The sequence below is a fragment of the Lepisosteus oculatus genome, chromosome 2 (assembly GCF_040954835.1).
Source record: "Lepisosteus oculatus isolate fLepOcu1 chromosome 2, fLepOcu1.hap2, whole genome shotgun sequence".
In the NCBI taxonomy this organism is placed as follows: Eukaryota; Metazoa; Chordata; class Actinopteri; order Semionotiformes; family Lepisosteidae; genus Lepisosteus; species Lepisosteus oculatus.
The window spans coordinates 66,691,425-66,713,768 of record NC_090697.1 but is presented as its reverse complement, the minus strand read 5'-3'; the positions used below and the strand labels follow the sequence as shown (position 1 = coordinate 66,713,768).

General features: G+C 37.9%; 1 protein-coding gene across 1 annotated transcript; it reads right to left on the bottom strand.

Moving 5' to 3' along the window:
* Positions 1–899: 899 nt before the first annotated feature.
* On the bottom strand, positions 900–8,732 carry tnnc1b (troponin C type 1b (slow)). Its single transcript, XM_006625575.3, has 6 exons — positions 8,590–8,732; positions 4,578–4,608; positions 3,472–3,618; positions 2,868–2,982; positions 2,022–2,158; positions 900–1,524 (listed from the first exon to the last, which is right to left on the bottom strand). The coding sequence occupies exons 1-6, from the start codon at positions 8,611–8,613 to the stop codon at positions 1,493–1,495; spliced, it is 486 nt and encodes a 161-aa protein (XP_006625638.1). The 5' UTR covers positions 8,614–8,732; the 3' UTR covers positions 900–1,492.
* Between the last annotated feature and the right edge of the window lie 13,612 nt (positions 8,733–22,344).

Here is a 22,344-nt window from a genome sequence, read left to right as displayed (position 1 = left end):
CAACTACAGAGTATTAAATGCAAGCAGTTCATATAACAGTTCAAATAACAGACGTAAACAGATTGCAAGCTTTTGTTTGCCTCTGATTTTCTTTTCACAAACAATTTCTATTTTCTATTTTCTTTTTCACATGGGGACTGGAACACTTTTAGTATTTACCCTTCCAGTCTGGAAATGCCAATAGTTTTAAGACTCCAAATACAGTGCATCTCCAAATTACAGTATAAACTACATGAGAAGGAAAGGGATTGGCAGACATGCTCCTCCCATACAGAGACGTTCATCTTTTGACATACTGTCTTGTGTATATAAGTGGTTTATAGGAGAGTTAGCACCAACCAGACAAGTGGGTCTTCCTAAAATTACTGCAGGCATGTTGCTGTTTCACCAAAAACAAACTCAGGCTGACTAGTGCTCACTTGACCTTACACTCTGTGCCAGTTGTGTGGTGCCACAGGGGAATTCCAGTTATGACAGCTAGTGATGTGCCCATGCTCAAACCAGTGACCGTTGAGTCATAAGTGTCCATTTCTCTTCATTATCTCTTCAACCATCTTCATGGTTAAGAGCCAATCCTAGGACTCTTTAATGGTTTCCTTGACTAGTAAAAGTTAACTCAATCTATCCAATATATTTCTACCTCAGGTTTAAGTCTTAACCTCTCAGAACAGGAGGCCCTGTTTTACTCAAGGACTGGATCTATGGAACAATGGGACATTAAAAAATTGGTATTGAGTGGGATGGTGTAATGCCAGGTTTGCTGAGGGCTTTCAATTCGTGTACTTCTGTGCTCGCCTTCACACAAGCAGTGGGGTAACAGGATAGCTGTCCATTCACCAACACAGAAATTCAGATGAATTGGAAACAATGTAGCCCATGTCAATGATTGAGACAGGTAATTGGACTCATGATTTTTTTATTGAAAATATACAGTGATGTGATTGTACTTCATATATATGTTACAAATGTGTAGTTTACAGGTTATTACATTTCAGGCCTTGTTATCCGTTGAGTTATATCCAATAATCTAGAATTTGGGCAATATCCGATACCATATACTTTAAAAAATCAAATAGATCTAAACATGTTATGAGTACCACTGTTAGTATGGTATTACTTAGACAGGATACCACTGTTTATAGCAGTGAGCTGGGATTAAAACAACTAACATTATTTTACATAAATTCAATAGGTAAATCAATGGGTGGGTTTGCATTTAAACTGTAGTTTGACACAGTTACCAAGAGATAAAAAAATGTCATAGACATATACCTGACATTTTAAGCAATGGTCTTAATGAAAGGCTTAAGTTCACAGAATGTTAAGTGGACAGAGAACAGTGGTGTGCGACCATATGCTAATGGGTTGCATTGCTGCTCAGTGGATGGTGTCACCAAGGAAATTCAGCTTCGGGATAGGAAAGGGCAGGGGCTGTTTTTTCTTGTACTGGCAAAATGTTGAGGATGATCTTGAGACTGAAGAGACAGAATATTTATTCTACTCCCTTCATGAACTCCAGGAATTCTGGGGATAACCAAATAAAAATGTTACATATACTGTATGCGTACTGTATGCGCAAGAAAAAAATCAAATTGTGCTTTGTACTTTACTTTGGGGAAGAGCAACAGTTCTCTTTGGAGAAATTATGTCTTCATAAACAATAAATCCTGTGTAATTCCTGTCATGTCAAATTAAGACATAACAGTTTTGTCTTCATACTGTACATACAGGTGGTGGGTTTAAGTTCCTGCTGTAGACCATGAGGGAGGTAATGTTACTCCAGTGCACCCAGCTGTGTTTGCTCCACAAACTATGGGAATCTCTCCTGTGATAGACTCCAGTCCAGAGGAAAGTACTGTGCTCTGGAGTCCATTAATAACAATAAAACCAAGATGGTATGGACTCTACCTTTGAAACTACACATGGCAGTCTGGAACTGTAACATACTTCAGGTTCCTTGTTTCCTGTTGTCTTTAAACTCTTTAAACCCTGTGCGTGTGAACTGAGACGGTCAGGCTCACCATCATAGTCAATCTTCCCATCGTTGTTTTTGTCTCCGTCCCTCATCAGCTCCTCAATGTCATCCTCTGTGATGGCCTCCCCAGTGGACTCCAGCATGAGCTTCAGCTCGTCCAAGTCGATGTACCCGTCTCCATTTCTACAGAAGGCAAACAAAGTGTCATGGGGTCCCAGCTGTGTGTCCTGCCAAGGAAGAAGCCATGGAGGAATTCTTAATGGCTTTTGAACACTGTTAATCTTACAGATAAGTGAGTCTGAATGGTATCATCTACTGACCTGTGTAATGGGGGATAATTCTAACCATCCTGCAGAAATGTTCAAAATTAAAGATTTAATAGAATAGAAGCAAAAAAAAAGAACATTTCTGATATTGTTTCTCAGTAATACTGTAGGTTCTTAAATAATAACAAAATAAACATTTCAGAACCATTTGGAATTATTAGGTAATATCACAAAGACTGACTATCCAAAGTGAAAATAACAGCACAGTACAGGATATTATGTTGGATCCTCTAAGGCAATACCTTAACAAAGGTGTCTGGCCATTATGCTTACTTCCATATCTTCCATATACAGTAAAAACAGAAATGTACAATGTCAAAGGTTAATGCGCAAACATAATCTAGCAAATAGGAATCTGAAGGAGAAGTGATTTTTATTACTGATTTTGAGTTTAGTACTGACATGATTTCAGTAGCAGCTCTTGACTGCACATGAGAAGAGAACCAGAGAAATAGAGTTGGCACTTAAAATTCAGCATAACGTTTAGGTAGTGTTTTCAGAGAGGCGAAACTAGAACACCATGAAGATGTACAGCATGTGCCAATCTATTTATCTGAGTGCCTTACTTGTCAAACATTCGGAAAATCTCTCCGAGCTCCTCTTCTGATTTTCCTTTGCTCTCTTCTTTCATGCACCTCACCATCATGACCAAGAACTCATCAAAGTCCACTGTCCCGCTCCCTGTCAGGGCATACACTCATTTACCAAGGCATGGAAGAACACAGCAGAGCATGGGCGGAGATCAGCACCAGGTGCTCTTCCGAATAATACAGTGACGTTCACAGTTCCTGTGGTTCTTCAGTTCCAAATGCTACTTCTTATTGTTTAAAGAATATAAATGCCTGTTGTGTTTTTGCAAGGTGGGTCCTGAAGTTTTCTTTTCTTCTTCTAGCCCTGAGAAAGTTGTCGAAGGAGACTGACCAAATATCAATGAAAAATTAGATACATCGCATGATCTGAAGCTCAAGGTGGAATAGAAAAGAGTATTACACGACTCAAAGCATACAAATGTTATGTTAAGTTATGTTATGGCTTTAAAACATTTGTCAATAAATGTTGAAGGTCTCTCTTTAGTAACATGCATTGAAAAGGGTTGTACAAGGATGTTAGCTGAATTTAACAGAGATTCTGTGGCATATTTCTGCATCCGCCATCCAGAAGCTGACCTACCATCCTCATCTACCTCATCAATCATCTCTTGCAGCTCCTCTGGGGTGGGGTTCTGGCCCAGCATTCTCATGACCTTCCCCAGCTCCTTGGTGCTGATACAGCCATCCTCAGCATCCTGGACGAAGATGTCAAAGGCAGCCCTGAACTCTACAGCACCAAGGGGAGAGTGACAAGAGGGAAAACATCGTCATGTTCTTCCTCAGTATTCACGAACACTACAAGCATAAGGATCAAAATATGAAATTATGAACTTGGTCCGGATGCAAAGCAGAAGTAAAGCATCCATTTCTGTCTGTCTGTGTCATCCCATGCCTTCTAAGGCAGAGGGGAGTGATGGACCATAGTCTTTCCACTCATGGTTGATAATGAGGTGGACAGACTAGTCACCTTTTCCATGGAGTCATTGAGGGGCAGTTTAAACCAGTCAACCAACCTAACCTGCTTATCTTTGGGATTTGGGCAGAAATCAAAGCCTCTGCTGAAACCCCATACACACATGGTGAAAGCAAAGAAGTTGAATGGGTTGGAGCTGGACCAGGAACCTTAGAACTGGGAGGCACCTACACTAACCACCACACCATCTGTGGTCATCATTTTACAAGGCTGGAAAATGTGTTTGTTGTGGTATTACCACATTCAGCACTGCCACCCATAAACGATGTCAGTACAGCCTATCGATGTGGAGATACTGGAGAAGGAAAGTGTGATTATGTGCTTTTCCAAGACATTCATTTTAGAAAATTGTTATAATGAAATAAAGTACATTTATGCATCTTTTGATGGGACCAAAGAGCTCTAAGTAGAACAAAGTCATGAAAAGTGAAGGGGGTTGTATTTACAGCACTCTATTGAGGAAATAATCTGTCTGATATATTTGTTATATCTGATCTGATCTACACTGTACAGTATATGTCTGATAAATATATGTTAATATCACGTCAGTGATTTTTGATTTGGTTTATCATTAATGCCGAGACTATTTTTAACATTTTGAAGATAACTTCATGTAATATGAGTGTTTCATTTGCTTGTTTTCTCTGCTTCAAATAACAAAGCAGGTAGTGATAATTCAGGAAATTATTTTCTCAACACAATTGTGTACTCACCATTTTTCTGCTCTTCAGTTAGGTTTTCAACCTAGGGTGACAAATAGCAAAGCAGCAATTGAGAATGTGTCATGGGAAATCTGAGAGAATCTCAAGCTATCCAATAACTTTCCAGGACAGTGAGAGATAATCTGCAAATTGATGTGTAAAGTTGAAAATTGTCCTGATTCCCAGTTGTATGATGAACATCAGATTTTAGAATAATTAAAAATTGTTTACTCAAAAACATTGGTACTGTACCTGCTCTATTAGCACATCATATGTAATGCATTTGCATACTCTAAAAATGCAAATGCATTAAAATGTAGATTTATGGTTTGTGAAAATCATTTAAACTACAGTATGGCAAATGGAAAATCATATAAATAACAAATATATACATTTATGTTAATTAGAATCATTTGCTTTAATGTGTTAAGCATTTTAGTGGACAGAAATGAGCCAAGACAGCAAGGGTTTAATAGAAGACCAATGAGTGAGATGTTTCTAATTTGAAATTAAAATAATCATTTATTTTCAATGTGATTAACTATTTTTTTTCATTAATTTTAATCTAAGTGACTTGTTGTAGCAGAAGCAGTTTATAGAGTATTACATTTTTACAGAATGTACATGGTGCAAGAGTAATGGAAGGTTACTTTTATGATAATATCCTTCGTTATTAATACACACACAAGACAGGTTTGTACTTGGGAGGGCTTTACCTGTCTTGTGAATGAATGACTCGTCATAGCGGTTCATCAATAACTTTGTGATTAGAAAAACTTGTATTTTTAATGATTATGTTTTGCTGACTCTGGCAGGTAAGATAAAATACTGTTATGCATTATTTAAGTCCAACTCCAGCCTTTTATATTTCTCTATCTATATCTACACTAACATAAAAAGTCTGCAGACATTGCAAACAAAAATATGTTCCCTAGTTTACAATGACATTAAAACCAAGTTCTGATAATTGTGAAGCTCAGCTTCAGCTTCAGCTTCAGTATATTTTGGATTCTTGTAGGAATAACGGAACCTGTCATAGATTTATAATAGGTTAGATTTTAGCCCGTTGTTCTCATCTAGGAGGTTGTCTTTACACTATTGCGTTTTCAAGTCATTTAATCTCCAACCTTTGAGGGGATTTTTTCTTGCCAAGGTTCTAATCATGCATCTTAATGCCTTAAGGATATTCTTAGCTACTAATATTTTTCTGGAGTAATTTGCAGCTGACAGAAGCTGATGCAGCTCCCAAATCAAATTACAACACCAAATCAGACAGATATGAAGTCCTGCTGGACATAGAGGATGGCATTGAGCACTGGCACATGAACCCAGCATACAGTATACTGCAGGTACAAAGCAAAGCAACATCACCTGCTGTAGGGTTATTCTTTGACATGTAAAGGGAAACCTATGCTTTCTCAGAAGTCCTTCAAAATCCTTCAATTGTCCAGGGAGATAGTCTTTAGCACTTCAAAGTTCAAATCCAACCAGCATGAAAAATGTGACACCACATGATGCATGCAACTTAAAGTGAATGCAAGTATGACAAAGCTGCATATAGCTATCATACCAGCGTGTACTTGTCCTGCTGTTCTTGGCAGTGGGCTGGGAGCTCAAAGCCATTTGTCACCACTGTCAGCTGCCACAGCTGTCTCCACCAGCCCTTACCCAGGCAGGCTATTGTCAGGTCATTACCTTACCCCCTCATTATTTCAGCAACGCTTCATGTTACAGACTTTATGTCTTAATCAGGTTACAAACATCTACCTGATAAGAATAGCAATGAGAACTTTCAGTCTACTTACACAAATACAAAATGGCTGTACGCTTCCACAGACAAGAACTGTGATTGGAAAGTTTTAATATTTTTGCTCTATTCTATAGCATCACTTTTTTCAGATCGCAAAACCCCCTGTTTTAGAAAATCTGCACATATTTCATTATTATGCATTTGATTGATGGCTTGTGCTTATTAAGATAACCTTCATTCTAGAAACCCCTGTTCAGATTAGGGTAACAGGTCATGAAGAGAGGTTACATTTTTGTCCACCATTGTGAAGTTATATCGCTTTGGCTTTGTCAAAGCTCTCCTTTGCAGTTTGATTCTTAAGTGGTAATAGCTATATAATCCAGGAAGCTATCATGTCCTAGTTTAAGATCACCATTTTACATTTTTTCGAGGTTCCTACCTTATTCCCACATTGAACAATAAGGTCCTGTCCTTTTCATGGGCTGCTTGCTTTTTAAATTTAGAATCTACCCCATTATCTTCCTTGTATGGCAGTGCCAAGCCTTTGTAGATTCCTGCCAGTAGACGAAGTTGAGGCCTGTGGATCTCCATTTCCCTGTGTGCATGCACCTGATCCTTTTCAAGCACTGGAATGGATTCTCCCCGAAGAAAGCCTCCAAGAGACACCTCAGCCGAACCCTCCAGTTGAGACTGTAGATTCCCTTACAAGGATCCTACAGTCTTGCATCACTTTCTTGAGGAATAGTCAGTTATTCACACAGCCGTCACCCGAACCAACAATCTCTGGACATCTGCTGAACGGGCACATTTTCACTGGTTGCATCACATTGGCACTGGCCCATTGTTACATGCCAACCATGTTGCTTTCTGGGCTAACCCACAGAGTGGGCACCGATTTATATTATCCTGCAGGCTGCCTTAATTGAAGGGTGCAAATTATTTGGGTTATGACCCAAGCGAATGGAGGGAGCGAATGGATACAAGAAACACGATCGGCGTAAACCAGGATTTTTTTTTTCATTAAACATTCCAGGGCAAAATTAACTTTATTCCACCTAGTGGTAGTCCTTGCAAAGGAAAAATGTACAGACTATAAAGAAATGTTGCCGTCTGTAATAATGTAGGGTCAGTAACAGTCTGAAAGCCACACATCTACCTGTACTCCCCCGGGAGGGCAGGGTTTGTTTGAAGGAACAATTTTGATGGTCCATCATAAACAGCTACGTCAGCCTAGAGGCATATCTGAATGGACACATAAAGCAGGGATCAGGGGGTTATCCAGTCCTCTATGTTACCAAGTTTAGTGTGAACCACTGAGTGGGGCACTGTTCCATTCATAGTAGGCAACATGGAATTGTCCAATCAGGAACAGGGTGGAATAGAGGACTAGTTCTGACAACAAACTCCCTTTTTTGAAAGGACCCTCCTTTTCTCATTCATAACGTAGCAAAGGCAGAACAAATTATACAAATAACACATATAAACTAAATCAAATCCAGTGATGCTAGATATTGCATTTTAGATCCCTGATATTATAGTACAGGAGAATTGCAAAGGATGTATTTTAATATAAAACAGTCTAGCTAGCCAAATCCAGAATCAATAACACATGTTATGGAGCATACAAACATTGCAAATGTTTTGTTTTTCTCAAAAGTGCAGAATCAAAAGTTGCTTCTTTGTAGATGAATAAACAAATGTGGTTTTTCTCACTACTTTTCAAGTGTTGTGTGGATATTGATAGTTCTACAATTGCACTACATGTATACACTGTATTATTTAAAATCATAAAAGATACTTCAATTTGTGTGTCCCTGCCTACTTTCTGACATGTTGTCTGACTTGAACAAAAATAATCTCATTCAACAGTGACTTGTTTACAGCGCAGTGTGATCTGATGAGCTAGAGTCTGTGGACTCACTTACAACAGCTTTTGCAATCACATGCCAGGAAAAGACTGTGCCTGGTAAAGTACAATGGGTGGGTGAAAAGAACTGGGGCTCAAACCAACAAGCTGAACCACTACACACAACATTTTGTATCATCTCATCTTTTGTAGAATCACACAAAAACCATCAACTTTCACCTAAACTTTCACCTCGCCTATTTTTGCAATGCCTAATCCTCCTACAGCTTCTGAGTGCTGTTATGGTGGAAATACAGTTTCTTTGTACAGATGCGCCAGGCCCTCCAGTGCAGCCCGACACTAATACAACCTGTTCAAACCTTGACTGATGTGAAATGAACCCCCTCAATGCAGAGCCGTAGACTTACCGCTGCCTTGTATACATCATCCATGGCTGCAGCCTCACACAGACAGAGTCACCCTCAGCAAAGGCAGAGAACAAAGGCAAGGGGCAGCACCTGGTGTGGGCTTTTGAGGCACAGGGTGTATAAATTCTGGCCCTGCGTCACTATGTTCTCATTAGAGACAGCAGCTCTATAAATAGGGAGAGAATACAACTAGCCAGACAAAGGGCTAAGGGTGGGGGTTGACGACATAATCCAGTGGGAATGTCAGGATGTTATAAATGGAGACAGTTTTGCCTGTTTCACAACCCTGGTTACCTACATTCTACATTGAACTAGCTTAAGCTAACTCTCTAAAACATTCTACATTCAATCTTAATATTAAATTCTGAAGGCACAGCTGCCTATTGAAGGCGTAGTATGTACTGTAACACTACAATGCCTTCCTTGCTGTCATTGGCTTTTTTGCTGTGATTGACAATTTGACTCAAGGCATTGTGGAACTATATGACCTCAAAGGCTTGCTGCAATAGGAGCACTGAAGTAGGATAAATGGAGCATCAGAGGTGAAATTCCCCTGTTTTCCTGATACCTGTTAACTTCCTTAGTTTGAAATAAAAGTTTTGACGTAAAAGTGAAACCTCATTAGTCCCTTGCCTGTTCTGGAGAGGAATGTGGCCACTCCTGCCCTGCACAGCACTGAAGATTGGCGTGACTAGGTGGCTATTCTGAGACTAAGCTCTGGCAGCCCTGTGTGCATTTAAAGATGGAACAGTCATGGCCATGTGTGAGGTCTCCAGCTGGAGACAAGGGCTCCTCAGAATGATAGTTAGGGAGTATAGGTAAAGGCTGATCTTGGAGTTCTTGTGCCTTTGGAAACAGCTGATGGTTCAATCTACTGTCTAAGACAGTGCCGTCTAAGTCTGGCATAGCCAGACTTCTTTCAGCACTGGGGACAACATACAGAAAATATGGCCGTGAAAAAAAACAGAGTATCAGAGTTTTTCATTATTAAGTCAGTGAACGTGGTTTGGAAATTCTAACATTATCATGATAGTAATTTATTATGAAATGTCTTATTAAAATAATATTATAGGTTAAATGATGGCAAGGACAAAAATATTGATTACATTGATCTATTTCACTTAAAACAAATGTGTAAATAGCTATTGGGGAAAAAAAACAGTGTGTTGGCAAAATCCAAGCAGCCTTTCTTTTTGTGCTAATGAGGCAGATAAGCAGGAAAATGCTTATATCAGCTCTATAAATCCTTGGATGAATACCTTTTGTAATTTTTCCAGAAATTGTTTAAGCTTTATGGTTTTTGTTTCTCTGAGGGGTGGGGGGTGTACAATTATTGGTTATACAGGTTATAAATTTTCAGTCTCATCACAAATTCTTTTGTTTTGATATGCCTTATATAGCTACTGTATTTTAATCACATTTATTACAGGAGGGACTGCTACACTTCGGCTATGTTTTGAGATGCTGAGTAAGATGACTGTTATATAATAATAATAATAATAATAATAATAATAATAATAATAATAATAATAATAATAATAATTATTATTATTATTATTATTATTATTATTATAATAATAAGCTTTATTTTATATAGAGCCTTTAAAGGTGGCTTCTCAAAGTGCTTTACAGGATGAAAAGAACAATAAATAAGAAGAATACACAAGAGAAAACACAATTACTATATATAGAGGAGAATGTGGATGGTGGTACTAAGAAAAGCAGAGGGGTGAAGAATGGAACCAGTTAAGTAAAGGCTTTTCTGAAGAAGAGGGTTTTGAGTCTGGATTTGAAGGAGTTCAGAGAAGGTGACTCTCTGATATCCTTGGGGAGAGAGTTCCAGAGCTTGGGGGCATTAAAGTCTACACAGAATTTGACCGGAAGCCAGTGCAAGGACTCCAGGATAGGAGTAATGTGAACACTTGCACTAGAACTGGTCAGGATTCTGGCTGCTGAACTTTGGACATACTGCAGTTTGTTCAGAGTAGATTTAGATACCCCAGCGAGTAAAGCATTTCAGTAGTTAATTCGAGAGAACACAAATGTGTTGATACTGTTCAATCGCTTATAGCAGTATAATACCCTAGGATAACACAATCTGAATGGTATCATTTTTATCAGACAAAACATAAAAACAACAAAGGCTAGATTTGTGGATGAAGCAGTCTGTCCCTAAAACTAGCTTTGTATCTACTGTAAATGGAAATAAGTACTTGATATGATGACAGAACATCTAAGAAATTATAAGCAAAAGGCCAACTTTGTCAAAATGGTATTATTAAAATACAGTTAAAAAGTTTATAGTTAAAAAGTTTCGTTTAAAACACAGTCTGGAAAAGAGCAGATTCAGGTTCTTTGGGGGGGTGGAAGGGGGGGTCTTACTTTAAAATGTAACCAGTGAACAGACTGGAAGGTTTTTTCAGTTGGACTAATTAAACCAGTTACAGGGTGAAGGAGGTAGTAAGGAGAAGAAAGTGGATTGAAAAGCTGAAAATACAGTGGCCCTTCAGAATCAGGGCAGTGGTCCTACAGGAGTAAAATGAAAACAGATGCAGAATGACATTCCATTTCTATTGTCTGAACAAACACTGTGGTACGACTCCCCCCCATCCCCCATCCACTAACCTGTAGGTGCATAACACAGATAACAGCATCATCTTGACCTTAATTTGTCTGTTTCTCGTTTGATTTTTCTGTCGTATCTTGTTTGGAACAAACATTTGAAGTATTTGTTTTAAAAGACATCAGAAAAAAAGCAAAAGAAAAACAACCATGAGGTCACCTTCAGCTGAAAGGTGAACCTGCTCAAATGTAATAGAATTGAACAGGGGCTGTACAGTAGGGTGTGTGGCTACTTAGTTTCTCCAAGTCTAAGTAGGAGCGGTTGTGGCTCTCTAAAGGGAATGTCAGTGTGAAAACGAACACTGCTGCTATTCTTATCCGCTGTGTCCTTGACTGGAAATGGAGCTCCCTGCACAATCCCTTCAGCTGTTAGCTTGCACTGAGACAAGGGGCTGGGGATAGCTATTTCACCTCTTGACTGTCATGCTGAGCACCTGTCTTTGTCTTTTAGACTATAAGCTTCAGGGGGCAGGCCAAATGTCAAGTCATTGTGGCTCAAACAGATGACTGGGGAGGGGAGAAGGATAGTGAATTATGAGACAAGATGAGGCTTGTGTTGTTTGGAAGCTCTGATATTTTTAATCTTTTTTATTGCACTTTCACAACAAATTCCAGACGCATGCAAAGGCACGGGAGTGGTTTAAGACATGAGGATGTGGAGGAGTCAAAGTAATTCCAATTTCATTTCAACCACAAGGGAGCAAACCTCATTCCACTAAGGGAAAGAAAAACAAAAAAAATTCTCTTTCAGGCTCCAGAAAAACAGAAACGATGGTGATGAATGAGTAAAACTCACACTAAAATCATTACAAAAAATAACTACAAAGTCGATGGCCTTTCCTGTCAGAATAGCTACCCACAGTTAAAAACAGCTGTCAAAATTCAGCTTGGCTTCTATTTTTGTTTGTAAAAGCTTTGAGTACAGTCTCACCTCATTACTGTCTCTTCGTCTAGAGAATGAATTAACTGGCTGTTTTTAATGCACTTTAGATATTTTTTTTACCATCTGTTTATAAACAAGCTGCCATTTTTCTGTGGCACACCCACTCAGTTTAATTTTTTTTAAAAAAGTTTTAATCATACATTGATCCACAGAAACTTTCAAATGTCTATATGCCATTTTAATTATCCGAACAAGAGTAGTTCTGACTTTGGCATTTGCATTGAACCGTCTTTATTAGAGTAGAGAGGCACCACTTAATTCAAAAGACACAAAAAGCAAACTGATTGCAATTTATTACATTAGAAAGACAAATCCTTGCAAGCCAGTCAGACTAATTAATTAACAAGCATTGTAGACAGTTAAAAAGAATATACTAATCTTCAAAGGAAGAGAGATTTGGTAAAGTTACTGTAGTTCCACAATTCTTAAAACAAGAGGTGGCAACTCTAAATAATAAGAATTTGCTTTTCTAAAAAGATTTTTATTCATTTGGAGTAGGAGATCACCTACTTAACTTACCACTGAACAGCAGCCCCACCTGGGTGACACACAGCAACTACTCAGTACCATCAACCTCCCTGTACAGCAGATCAGGTGGAGAACTGATAGATTATCAGGTGGGGTGGTGCCTCTGTGGCTAAGGATCTGCGCCTCTGACTTGAAGGTTGCTGGTTTATATCCTGCGGCCAGCAGAGGAATCCTACTCCGTTGGGCCCCTGATCAAGGCTCTTAACCCCAACTCCAGGGGTGCCGTACAATGGCAGACCCTGTGCTCTGACCCCAAGATTCTCTCTCCCCATCTGTGTGCCTGTGTGTCTCATGGAGAGCAAACTGAGGTACAGTATGCGAAAAGAAAAATTCCTAATACAAGAAATTGTATATTGCCAATTGTACGGTATATCAGGAGGGAACATTTTTGCAGGCCAGATTGAAGACGCAGGGAATAAAATTTAGCCAATCCATGGAGTCTACTCTCATGCTTTTGGACTCCTACTCTTATAATGAGTACTGTGAGATCTTTAATGAGCAAGTCTTCAGGATCTTGGTTTATCGTCTCATTAAATAGAAGGTATACTGTATGTCATTTTCCTGAAGGTAATGACAGAGACTAGTGAAGAAATGAAAAGATTAGGCTTAGCAAGACGTTTTAATACTGATTGGGGAATGACATGCATTTCTAAAGCTTCAAACTGCTAATCAATAATGTCAATGATATTTCTTGATCATTGCATCACATAGCATGTAGAAAACATACTTTATGAGTATTTAAAATCTATTTTAGAGAAATAGGAGGAAATGTATTTACTCCATTGCTTTGTACAGATGTTTAATGTTCACTTCAAAAATAAATTGTACAAGTGGATAGGTGTTACTTGCATTGTAACTCCATTGACCTCATCAAACATGAAATACAGTCTTCTTCCTTCTCGGCCAAAGGGTATGAAGACAGCTGTCTAAATTAACTGAGACAAGAGAGACATGGACAAGTGTGGCTCAAGCCAGCAGCTGATCTTGAACTTTGGGTAACTGAAGTGGTTCAAAGGAAGGAAATGAAACATGATTATGTATCCATATTTACCCTTCAAAAGGTATTATGGGAGGGAAACAGCAAAGTCATTACAAGGTCTATTGTTTCAAGTGCAGAAATCAGATAGCAGTTGGGAGATACAGAAAAACTGCTTTGCAAAATCACTGTTCAGAGGTACAAAAAAGTTACAAAGGAGACAATTGACTGAAGTCTAAAGCTGATCTCCTCCTAATGTGCTTCTCATTTCAATTTCCACATCATAAGTCTCCATAGGAAAAGAAATATTAAAAAGTGGCATAATGGTGAAAATGCAGGACTCCAAAACCTTTTCTCAGATGAGAATTGGAACTGACTTGAATGGGCCCTGATCCAGAAAAATTGGACAACAGAGTAAAGGAAAAGAGTTTAAATGTATCATACCTTAACATAACAGCATGTGAGAAAAAATATAATGAGATCCTGTGAATTCCTTATAGTAAAAACATGGTCAGCTCAGTTACAGTGAAAATGTAAGGTACTGTACATACTGTACAGTATGTGAAGTAATGCCATCATTGCAGTCTTTATTATCAGGCAGTGCCCTAAGTAAGGTATCTTTTGAGTAAGGGGTTAATCAAAATGAAAGAGAAATCTCAGCTTCACTGAAATGTCATGTCCTGAGCATGACAGCAAAGAGGAAAAAAATGAACTTAAAAAATGAAAGATAAACAAGGCTTAGGAGATGGTTCTGAATGGACAGAAGAATACAGTCATAAACAACTAGAATTCCTAAAGGCTATGTTTTCTTGTGTAAAGGTCACAGTGAAGCATGTCCGCCACCACATTTTTCTTGTGTGCCCTGTATACACAATACATAGGTGTGCGTTGTATTGTGGCTACAATTCTATTCCCAACCTCTTGAAACACATGCTGACCATAAAGACGCAGATAAAGCTGTCTTATGAGTCAGTATTTGAAAAAGGTGCCCGGAAACCTTGAATACTAGCTACAGAGGTTTCAATTATCTTCTGTTGTAATGTACAGTACTGTATGTATAGTTTGACAAGTGAAAATTAATGAAGTGTGATGGGCATCAGAAAAGCACAGTATCAGAGGATACGAAATGGGAGTAGAATTTACTAGAGGACATTCCATTGAAGGGCTTTAACCTTTCACCTTGCCGGTGGACCTCAAGACCAATGATTTAACACTCCATCATTGCTGACAACACTGGTACAGGCCACATTATTTAGCACACACTGGGCCAGAAGGTAAAGGAACCGAAAAGTAATTCCCTGTTGCTTCTCCTACCTGACACATTGAATATGGCCTTGTGTATTGACCAAAATATATTTAATACACAGCAGCATTCACCGTGAAAGCTGCCTAAACAGATGGCTAAATGCATCATGTCAATATGAAGACTGACATCTCAGCCTTGCATTTTCATCCAGTCTGTTATTTCATTATTGATATTTCAAATTAATTTCATTTGCTAGGTTTTTCCACTCTCTCCCCCCACAATATAAATGATACTTAAATAGTTTCTTCATGATTGTAACAGTGATGCGTTTTCTAAAACTTTATTTTTTTTATTCATAGATATTATGTTCCTGCAGAAAAGAGGGAGGAAAGGTTACTTAGCCACAGTGTTTAAGCAATGCTGGGTTTAAACCTAAACTGAGGTGTAAAGAAATCCACTTAGAAGCTTTTTATATGCAGCAAGTGAGAATGGGTATAAATTATAAAAGAGTTTCAGTTCACAATGAAATTATCCACCAGATATACAAAACATGCAGCTGACTAATCTCCTCCAGCCCTTCTACAAAGTTAGCTACAGTATTGCCTGCACAGATTCTCCATTTCTAAAGGTCTAGAGAAAGAAGTTAAAGTTCTGAATTAGTATAGTATTTTCACAGACATTGTTTAATGAGAACTATCATTTTCCACTATTGTCTATGGTAATACAGGGCTTTATATTCTTAAAAAATATCTTAAAAAAGGATTTGGTGGCTTTTCTAAGCATGCCAAGTTTAACATTTTAAATACATTTTTTATTTTTTTAAGAACATTTTTTAATTTAATAGAAAATAGAATTAATGACAGACTTCATTGGCTTAAGCTAATCAATCTTAATTAAATTAATTAAACCTATAATTTATGTACACCTATCTCATATGGACATGAATAGAGTGAGTTGATACTGTATGTCATTCCACCCTTTTCTGGGATTTTCACTAGAGGTCACTATTTTACTGCTCATTTCAGCAATCTGCTATTTAAACAATTTGAAAAGCAGAGATCATAGTGAAAATGAATACTTCTCTGCTGCAGGTATTTAGATTTTGTAAATACAAGTTATATGCATTTAACACCATGCATTAAAACATGTGTACTTTATTTCACTCTAAAAATAAACAGCTTGAAATTGAAATAAAGTACTGTATATATACCGTAAGTAGTAGAATCAGAAAGCAAGCAGCTTTTTGTAATTAATTTTAGTTTATGGGATTCAGGGAAAAATATAAATATTTTCAGAACTGCACATCAAATCCACTTCACTTTCTTCAAAATTACTTCTCATCAAAAAATAAAGAAAAATAACAGCAGGCTACCATACTATCTTCACGAAGTGGTGAATGGTGAACCTGAACAAAAGTAAACAGAAAACATCCTTTGACTGCTATCACTTTTTAAAACAAAATTCTTCTTTTATGCTGAGACCAAAACAAAAATGTTATTTAACTGTTCTAAAATCTATTTTGTTTTAAATTCTTCCTTTTATTCACTTTTTACAGGAAGCTGTACTTTATGACACCCCTAATGCACAAAGCCTTTATCAGACTCGGTAGTGTCTATTTTTAGAAATTATTTGCTTTTTTGTGTACTGTTTACACAAATCTCCTATTTTGTTCTGGAAGTGTTAACAAGAAACCCACCGTACCATGAAACAATTCTTGTTTTGGTGTAAACAATCATGCCATTAGGCACTTGTAAGAAACAGGAGTCACAAGAGATGTGATTCTTCACCGTGTTTTTATGGCTTTTAGAATGCAAATGTGCAGTAAACACTATTCTGTTTGACGACAACTAGACCATTTCAGATTAATTTTGAGATATGAGATTACATTTAGTATAACAGTTCAATGTGCTGAGTTGAAATAGATCCTACTCATTTTTTTTAGTAATAGTATAATGTTGAATAGTTATAGTAATGTTGAATGATTTCAACATTTTCAAAAAACAGTAACAAAAAGTAAACAGATCTAGCAGTCTACACCTTAGAACCCAACACAAACTGTATACAGTATACTGTAAGACTGTAGGTTACAGGAAGCCTTCAATGAAGTCATTAGTCTTCTTGCAAATTCCTTAGCTTAATGCAATTTACTGCTTTTAAAACATGATCTACACATATGAAAACACAAAATAACATCTCATGTAGGCTTTACTTTTCCAGGAGGCTTTACTTTTTTTCTTTTTACTTTTTTCTACAATATAAATATCTTCCAAAAATAAAAACAACCCTTACTCACGGGTCGCACATGTACACTACTGTATATATGCATTTCAAACAAACCCATGTATGAATGTGTACAAACACCTTTCTCTGATATCTAATTAATTTCATAATTATGACACCCTGTGTCTATATACTGTATAAGGACAAGATGCAATTTCCCATCCTCTGTGCCATTACTTTAATCAATAATAATCAACTGCAATATTTAATTCAGGGTTTCAGGGGAAGTAACAGGCACAAGTTGGGGTACGCTCTCGATGCGACGTCAGTCCATCACAGCACAATCAATAATGATGTGAAGTTGTAAATAAAATATTGCTCATAAATATAAATTGTCTAAACTGATTCACCCTGACTAGTCTGGGTTTATCAAAGGTCAACATTTATCAGAAACGTAAGATATGATCTACATGTAGGCGTCGGGGACCGCTAGTTATCCAACATCTACTATTTCAGCTCATGCAGAAAAGGGCTTTTGACAAAGTTGAGTGGGCTAACCAGAAGTAAATATCTATTATAACTTCAGTGTCATTTTCAGCTGACCACAAATACAAAGAGCCGTGCCTGAGTCTTGTGGAACAAGCCTTTTCTGTCAGCAACTGTTTCAGAGAAGTGATGCTGACACAACAGCAAACTCTGGAAAAGGAGAAAGGGCCGTGTCTGTGCCCTCCAGTTGCTTGGTGAACAAGCTCATCAGGACATGGGAAGGCCAACGGGGCAAGAGGCCTCAGCTGAAAATAATTATAAAAAAGAATATTCAGAAGCATTAAAGGGGTGTGTTGGAAAAGACAAATATAAACTGGAATAAAACTTTTTTGGGTTGTGAAATCACATCTTATAAAAACTGCAACCACCCCTTGTGGTAAAGAAAGTTCACGTCCTACACTAAATAAAACCTACACACCCCTCCTACCCAATTTGCTATAGGTAGTGTATTTTTAATTCCCATCACATTAATTCTCATAAAAGAGAAGAGAATCTGTGTCTCTGGTTACACAGAAGAAGGCTCTGACCTTGCTGCCTCGGGGAGAGAGAGACTGATTTGATCACCATGCCTCTATTCGCCATGTTTCTTCTGCTGTGTGAGTTTTTCAAGGACAGGGAAGAAGTTCCCTTTCAGATGCATTCATCTGATTTAATTTAATGTAATTCAGGTCTTCTGTTGCAGACTGCCTTTGACCACATACTCATTTTTTTTGTTTATTTGCTTTGCTTTAATAACAGAAGCTATTGAAGAGTTGCAGGCTCAGTTCAAATGACTGTATACTGCAAAATATTTAACGAAATGGTTATAAAATGTTCCTGGAAAATATCTATTTTATAAGCAATGAAAAGCAAGATGGTGCATTACAAATGTGAGGAAAGGTTGAGAGTTATAATGAGATACTTCTATAAGAAAGACTGAGCACTAACTCCAAGACTTAGCTTTGACTGGGATAAAGACATTTCACAATGTACCCAGCTAACCCTTTTAATACATTGTATAGCTTGTTAGCTCTTTAGACCAAGGTGTCCAATCTTCCTGAGAAACCTGTGTGTTGTTTTTAGTTTCTCTTTTAAATGTTTGGCAGCAGCACCTAAAACTGGAAACTGGAGTCCAGTTAAGCCAGTTACCAGGTGGTTTAACTCATTAAGAGCTGAATGAGCGTGAATGATCTCTTAAATTATGTATAAAAGTGGTTTTATGAAATAGTTATTAATGTAAAGCTGAGATCACCACAGGCTTAAATTAGTATACTGCATACTAACCCCCCAAAACTACAATAGAGTAAGATTTGGGTTCATAACAAAGGAAGAAAGAGAAACTGATCAATATCTCAGAGCTCAGGCTACGATCTCAAACAATGGGCTGATATCAGAAGGCTGCATTCATTGATGAAGAAATGGCTGACACGGACTTTAATAAGATTTAGATTTCTCAATCTTTAATCTTTAATTAAATAACAGCACAGCCCAGGAGCCAAAGATACAAGCCAAGTTTCATGAGCAACAAGTACAAAAGGAAGTTATAGAACAGAATAGATGTTGATACGTACTGCTCAAAGTGGTAAACACAATTAATCTGTCATACATTCTTATCATTTCTTTTTTATTTGCTGTTGTAGATTATCTTCTTAGGAGGCATGGTGCAGTTCTTATACTGGGTGTGTCTTGATGTGTTTCAGGATGTGTTAAGGCCTATGGGTATCTTTATAACATGAGTTCTGCCTTAAATTGTCTGAGTTGTATCTTAATGGCATAACAATATATACAGTATAAACTGAGGTGTCAGTGAAAGTTAGGGAGGGATGACCACATTCTCATCTGTAAAAATATTGTAAATATTGTAAAAAATGTTGTAAAAATAAAATGAGATCTTATGAAACACTTCTGTTTTCTTTCCCAACAGACTTCAATACACCTAATATTTATTTCAGTAAATCTACCAAAGAGGTGCCCAGGGGGTATAAAGTCTGTATCACATGCTCCACTGTGCCACAGTACACAGGTATGTACTCAGTACCCAGACTGTGCTCTCTCAGTCTTTCAGTGTCATTCTAATGGATGGAGGATTCACAACGGCAACCACATTGAGATTGCATCTGTAATGTGCTATGACTCTGGTGCCTTAAACTGCCATTAGTTTTGCTGCTTACCGTCTACAGAAAAACACAAGATCTACTTATCTGAAACAAGACTCATTTTTCAGTTCTACAATACTGACTCCATCCTGCTGTGTGTCTTCAACTAATGAACACAATACATGCATTGGAATACAATTCACAGACGTCATCATTTCAGTTTTTTACAGTTTTGATGAGGACCCATCTAATGCCATTTGCATTACTGTGGGTGAGTGATTCTGTGGTCAGAGCTATGCTTCTTTCACCAGGTATTTCAAGCAGCCTTAAGAAGCTCTGACTTTATGTTGATTTCTTTTAGGTGCCATTTCATTATACATGCATTTCGTATAAACCTTTTTTTTTGTGGAATGACCTAAGGTTGCATTGCAACTTGACACTGTATAGTGTAGCTGCTTCAGGGGTTAATCACTATGACTGGGACATAATCTACAAGAGACCTTATACTGGATCTAATCACAGGCATCTTTTTTTTTTGCCAGTGGACTTCCAAAAGCCCAACATCTCCTTCAGTGATCTTACTGGGAAGGTGCCCAAGGGGCATGACTTCTCCATCACGTGCTCCACTGTACCACAGTACCTGGGTGGCACCTTTCACCTTCTCCAGCTCAATGGGATCAATGGAACCAGGAACCAATCAGCACCAGCTATCCATCAGTCTGCCACCTTCTCCTTTTCAGCAGTGGAATATTCCCATGAGGACAACTACACTTGTCAGTACCAGACCGAGATTGAGGGACAACTCTTTGAGTCTCCTTTCAGTGATGCAGCTGTGGTCATTGTTACAGGTAAGAAGCAGAAATTAATCTGCTTGTTGTCCTTCAATATTTTACAAAGATATAAAAGTAAACACCTGATATTTCGATCGTACTCTAATCTGCAAGTCACACAACTTCTCCCAAGATGTTTTGGACTCATGAATTCACTGGGGGGTCTGAAAGGTGGTGGGTGTGTGCCATCCAGGATCTAGTGTTGCTTTTCTTTTCAAAGCTCAGTTTTTCATATAAATCAGTAAGTGTTCTTGAAACTTCCCTTCTTAATTGCATTTAAGACTGTTCAAGAGACCCCATCATTTTGACTATAAAAATCACATCCTGACAAAAAAAACTTAAAAGAGTGAAAATGAGTATATTTTCAAGATATACTGCCAATCATGCAATGTTTTTTTGTTTATTTTAAGTTTTCTGCCAATGTACTGTACTATCTGGAGCCCTGGCCTGTAATACATATATAAATAATAGAGTGATTATTAACTTCCTTAAGAAATAGACAGACCAGGCTAATTTCTGAGATTACATCCTTGGGATTACAAATACTTCACTAGTGCCATCGATAGTACAACAACTCCACTAAGCATTTGTACACCATATTAAAAAAACATATACTGAAAGTCTTTGTAGGCATCAGGAGTCTGTAATTACCACAAAGGCACAGTCAAGTATCTCATTCAGGTCTTTTTATATCATCATGTCATTAAGAGTCGGGAAAATGCTTAAACATTCCAAAAAAAGACAAACGGGACTGGTACAGCTGAGAAGAGTACTTTCCTGTACTGCAATGATCCAGGCACCATCTATTCCAACAACTTCTCCGATATTGTACAGGATCTTAAAAGCCGGGAACATGTTTGTGAGATCTTTTAGTCCTCGTCTTTCACTGATTTACAGTACCCAGAGAGTGCTTCAGGTGTTTCAAAGGGCCATCTGCTATTGAGGTTAATATAGGTGCTCTCACACCTGAAGAAGGCTCCACAGCCAAAACGTTGTGTTCTCTTTCTTCTTTTTTTCAGCATGGAATAAACCTATTACTTGTTACTTAATATAGTTCAGTGTGGTGAACTGGGGGGACTAAGAATTCACACATAGAATGCAGGGTGTGGTGGAGATCCAATACCATAAAAATGTAAAGAGTAGATGAAATCTTTAACAATGTATATTAAAAACCTTTGATAAATGTAAACCATTTTATGTTTCTTAAGTCAGCGGTCCCAAATCCTTGTTCTTTAAGGCTACAACACAACAGGCTATCCTAAGTCTAATAATAGTAAGAATAATTCTTTTCACTTATATAGCAGTTTCGATCCCAAAATGATTTAGATGTGGGAGGGAACCCACTGCATCCACTGCAGTCATTATGTGACGACCTTTCCACTACACAGCAGAGCAGGGTGAGGAGTGAGAAATTATTTAACCGATACAACTAAGGGGGAATTTTAAAAAGCCCGGATTGTATAGGCCCAAAGTGGAAATTCACTAGATCACAGAAGCTCACAGGCTTAGTCTTTGGAAAAGTGCCATGACAGTGCTGCAGTAATCAATAACCTTGGTTTAATGTTTCATCGAAAAGAATGTCTCTCCAGCACAGCAAGCTTGCTGTTGGCTTGTAATGCCTTTCCAGAGGGACAAATGCCACCAAAAGATCCACAAGCACCATTTGCAGCAACAGCCGTGTTTTCCCTGTAGATCACTCTTCCCAGTTCTGACCAGGCCCAGCCTTGCTTGGCTTCCAGCTAGACTATGGAACAAGGATTACCTCTAAT

Bases quoted from the DNA above. Each gene is read 5' to 3' on its own strand.
- tnnc1b (XM_006625575.3), bottom strand. From the start codon at position 8,613: ATGGATGATGTATACAAGGCAGCG. The intron at 4,609-8,589 runs GTAAGTCTACGG...TTGTCACCCTAG, and splicing joins ATGATGTATACAAGGCAGCG to GTTGAAAACCTAACTGAAGA. The intron at 2,159-2,867 runs GTAAGGCACTCA...TGCCTTCTGTAG, and splicing joins ATTTTCCGAATGTTTGACAA to AAATGGAGACGGGTACATCG.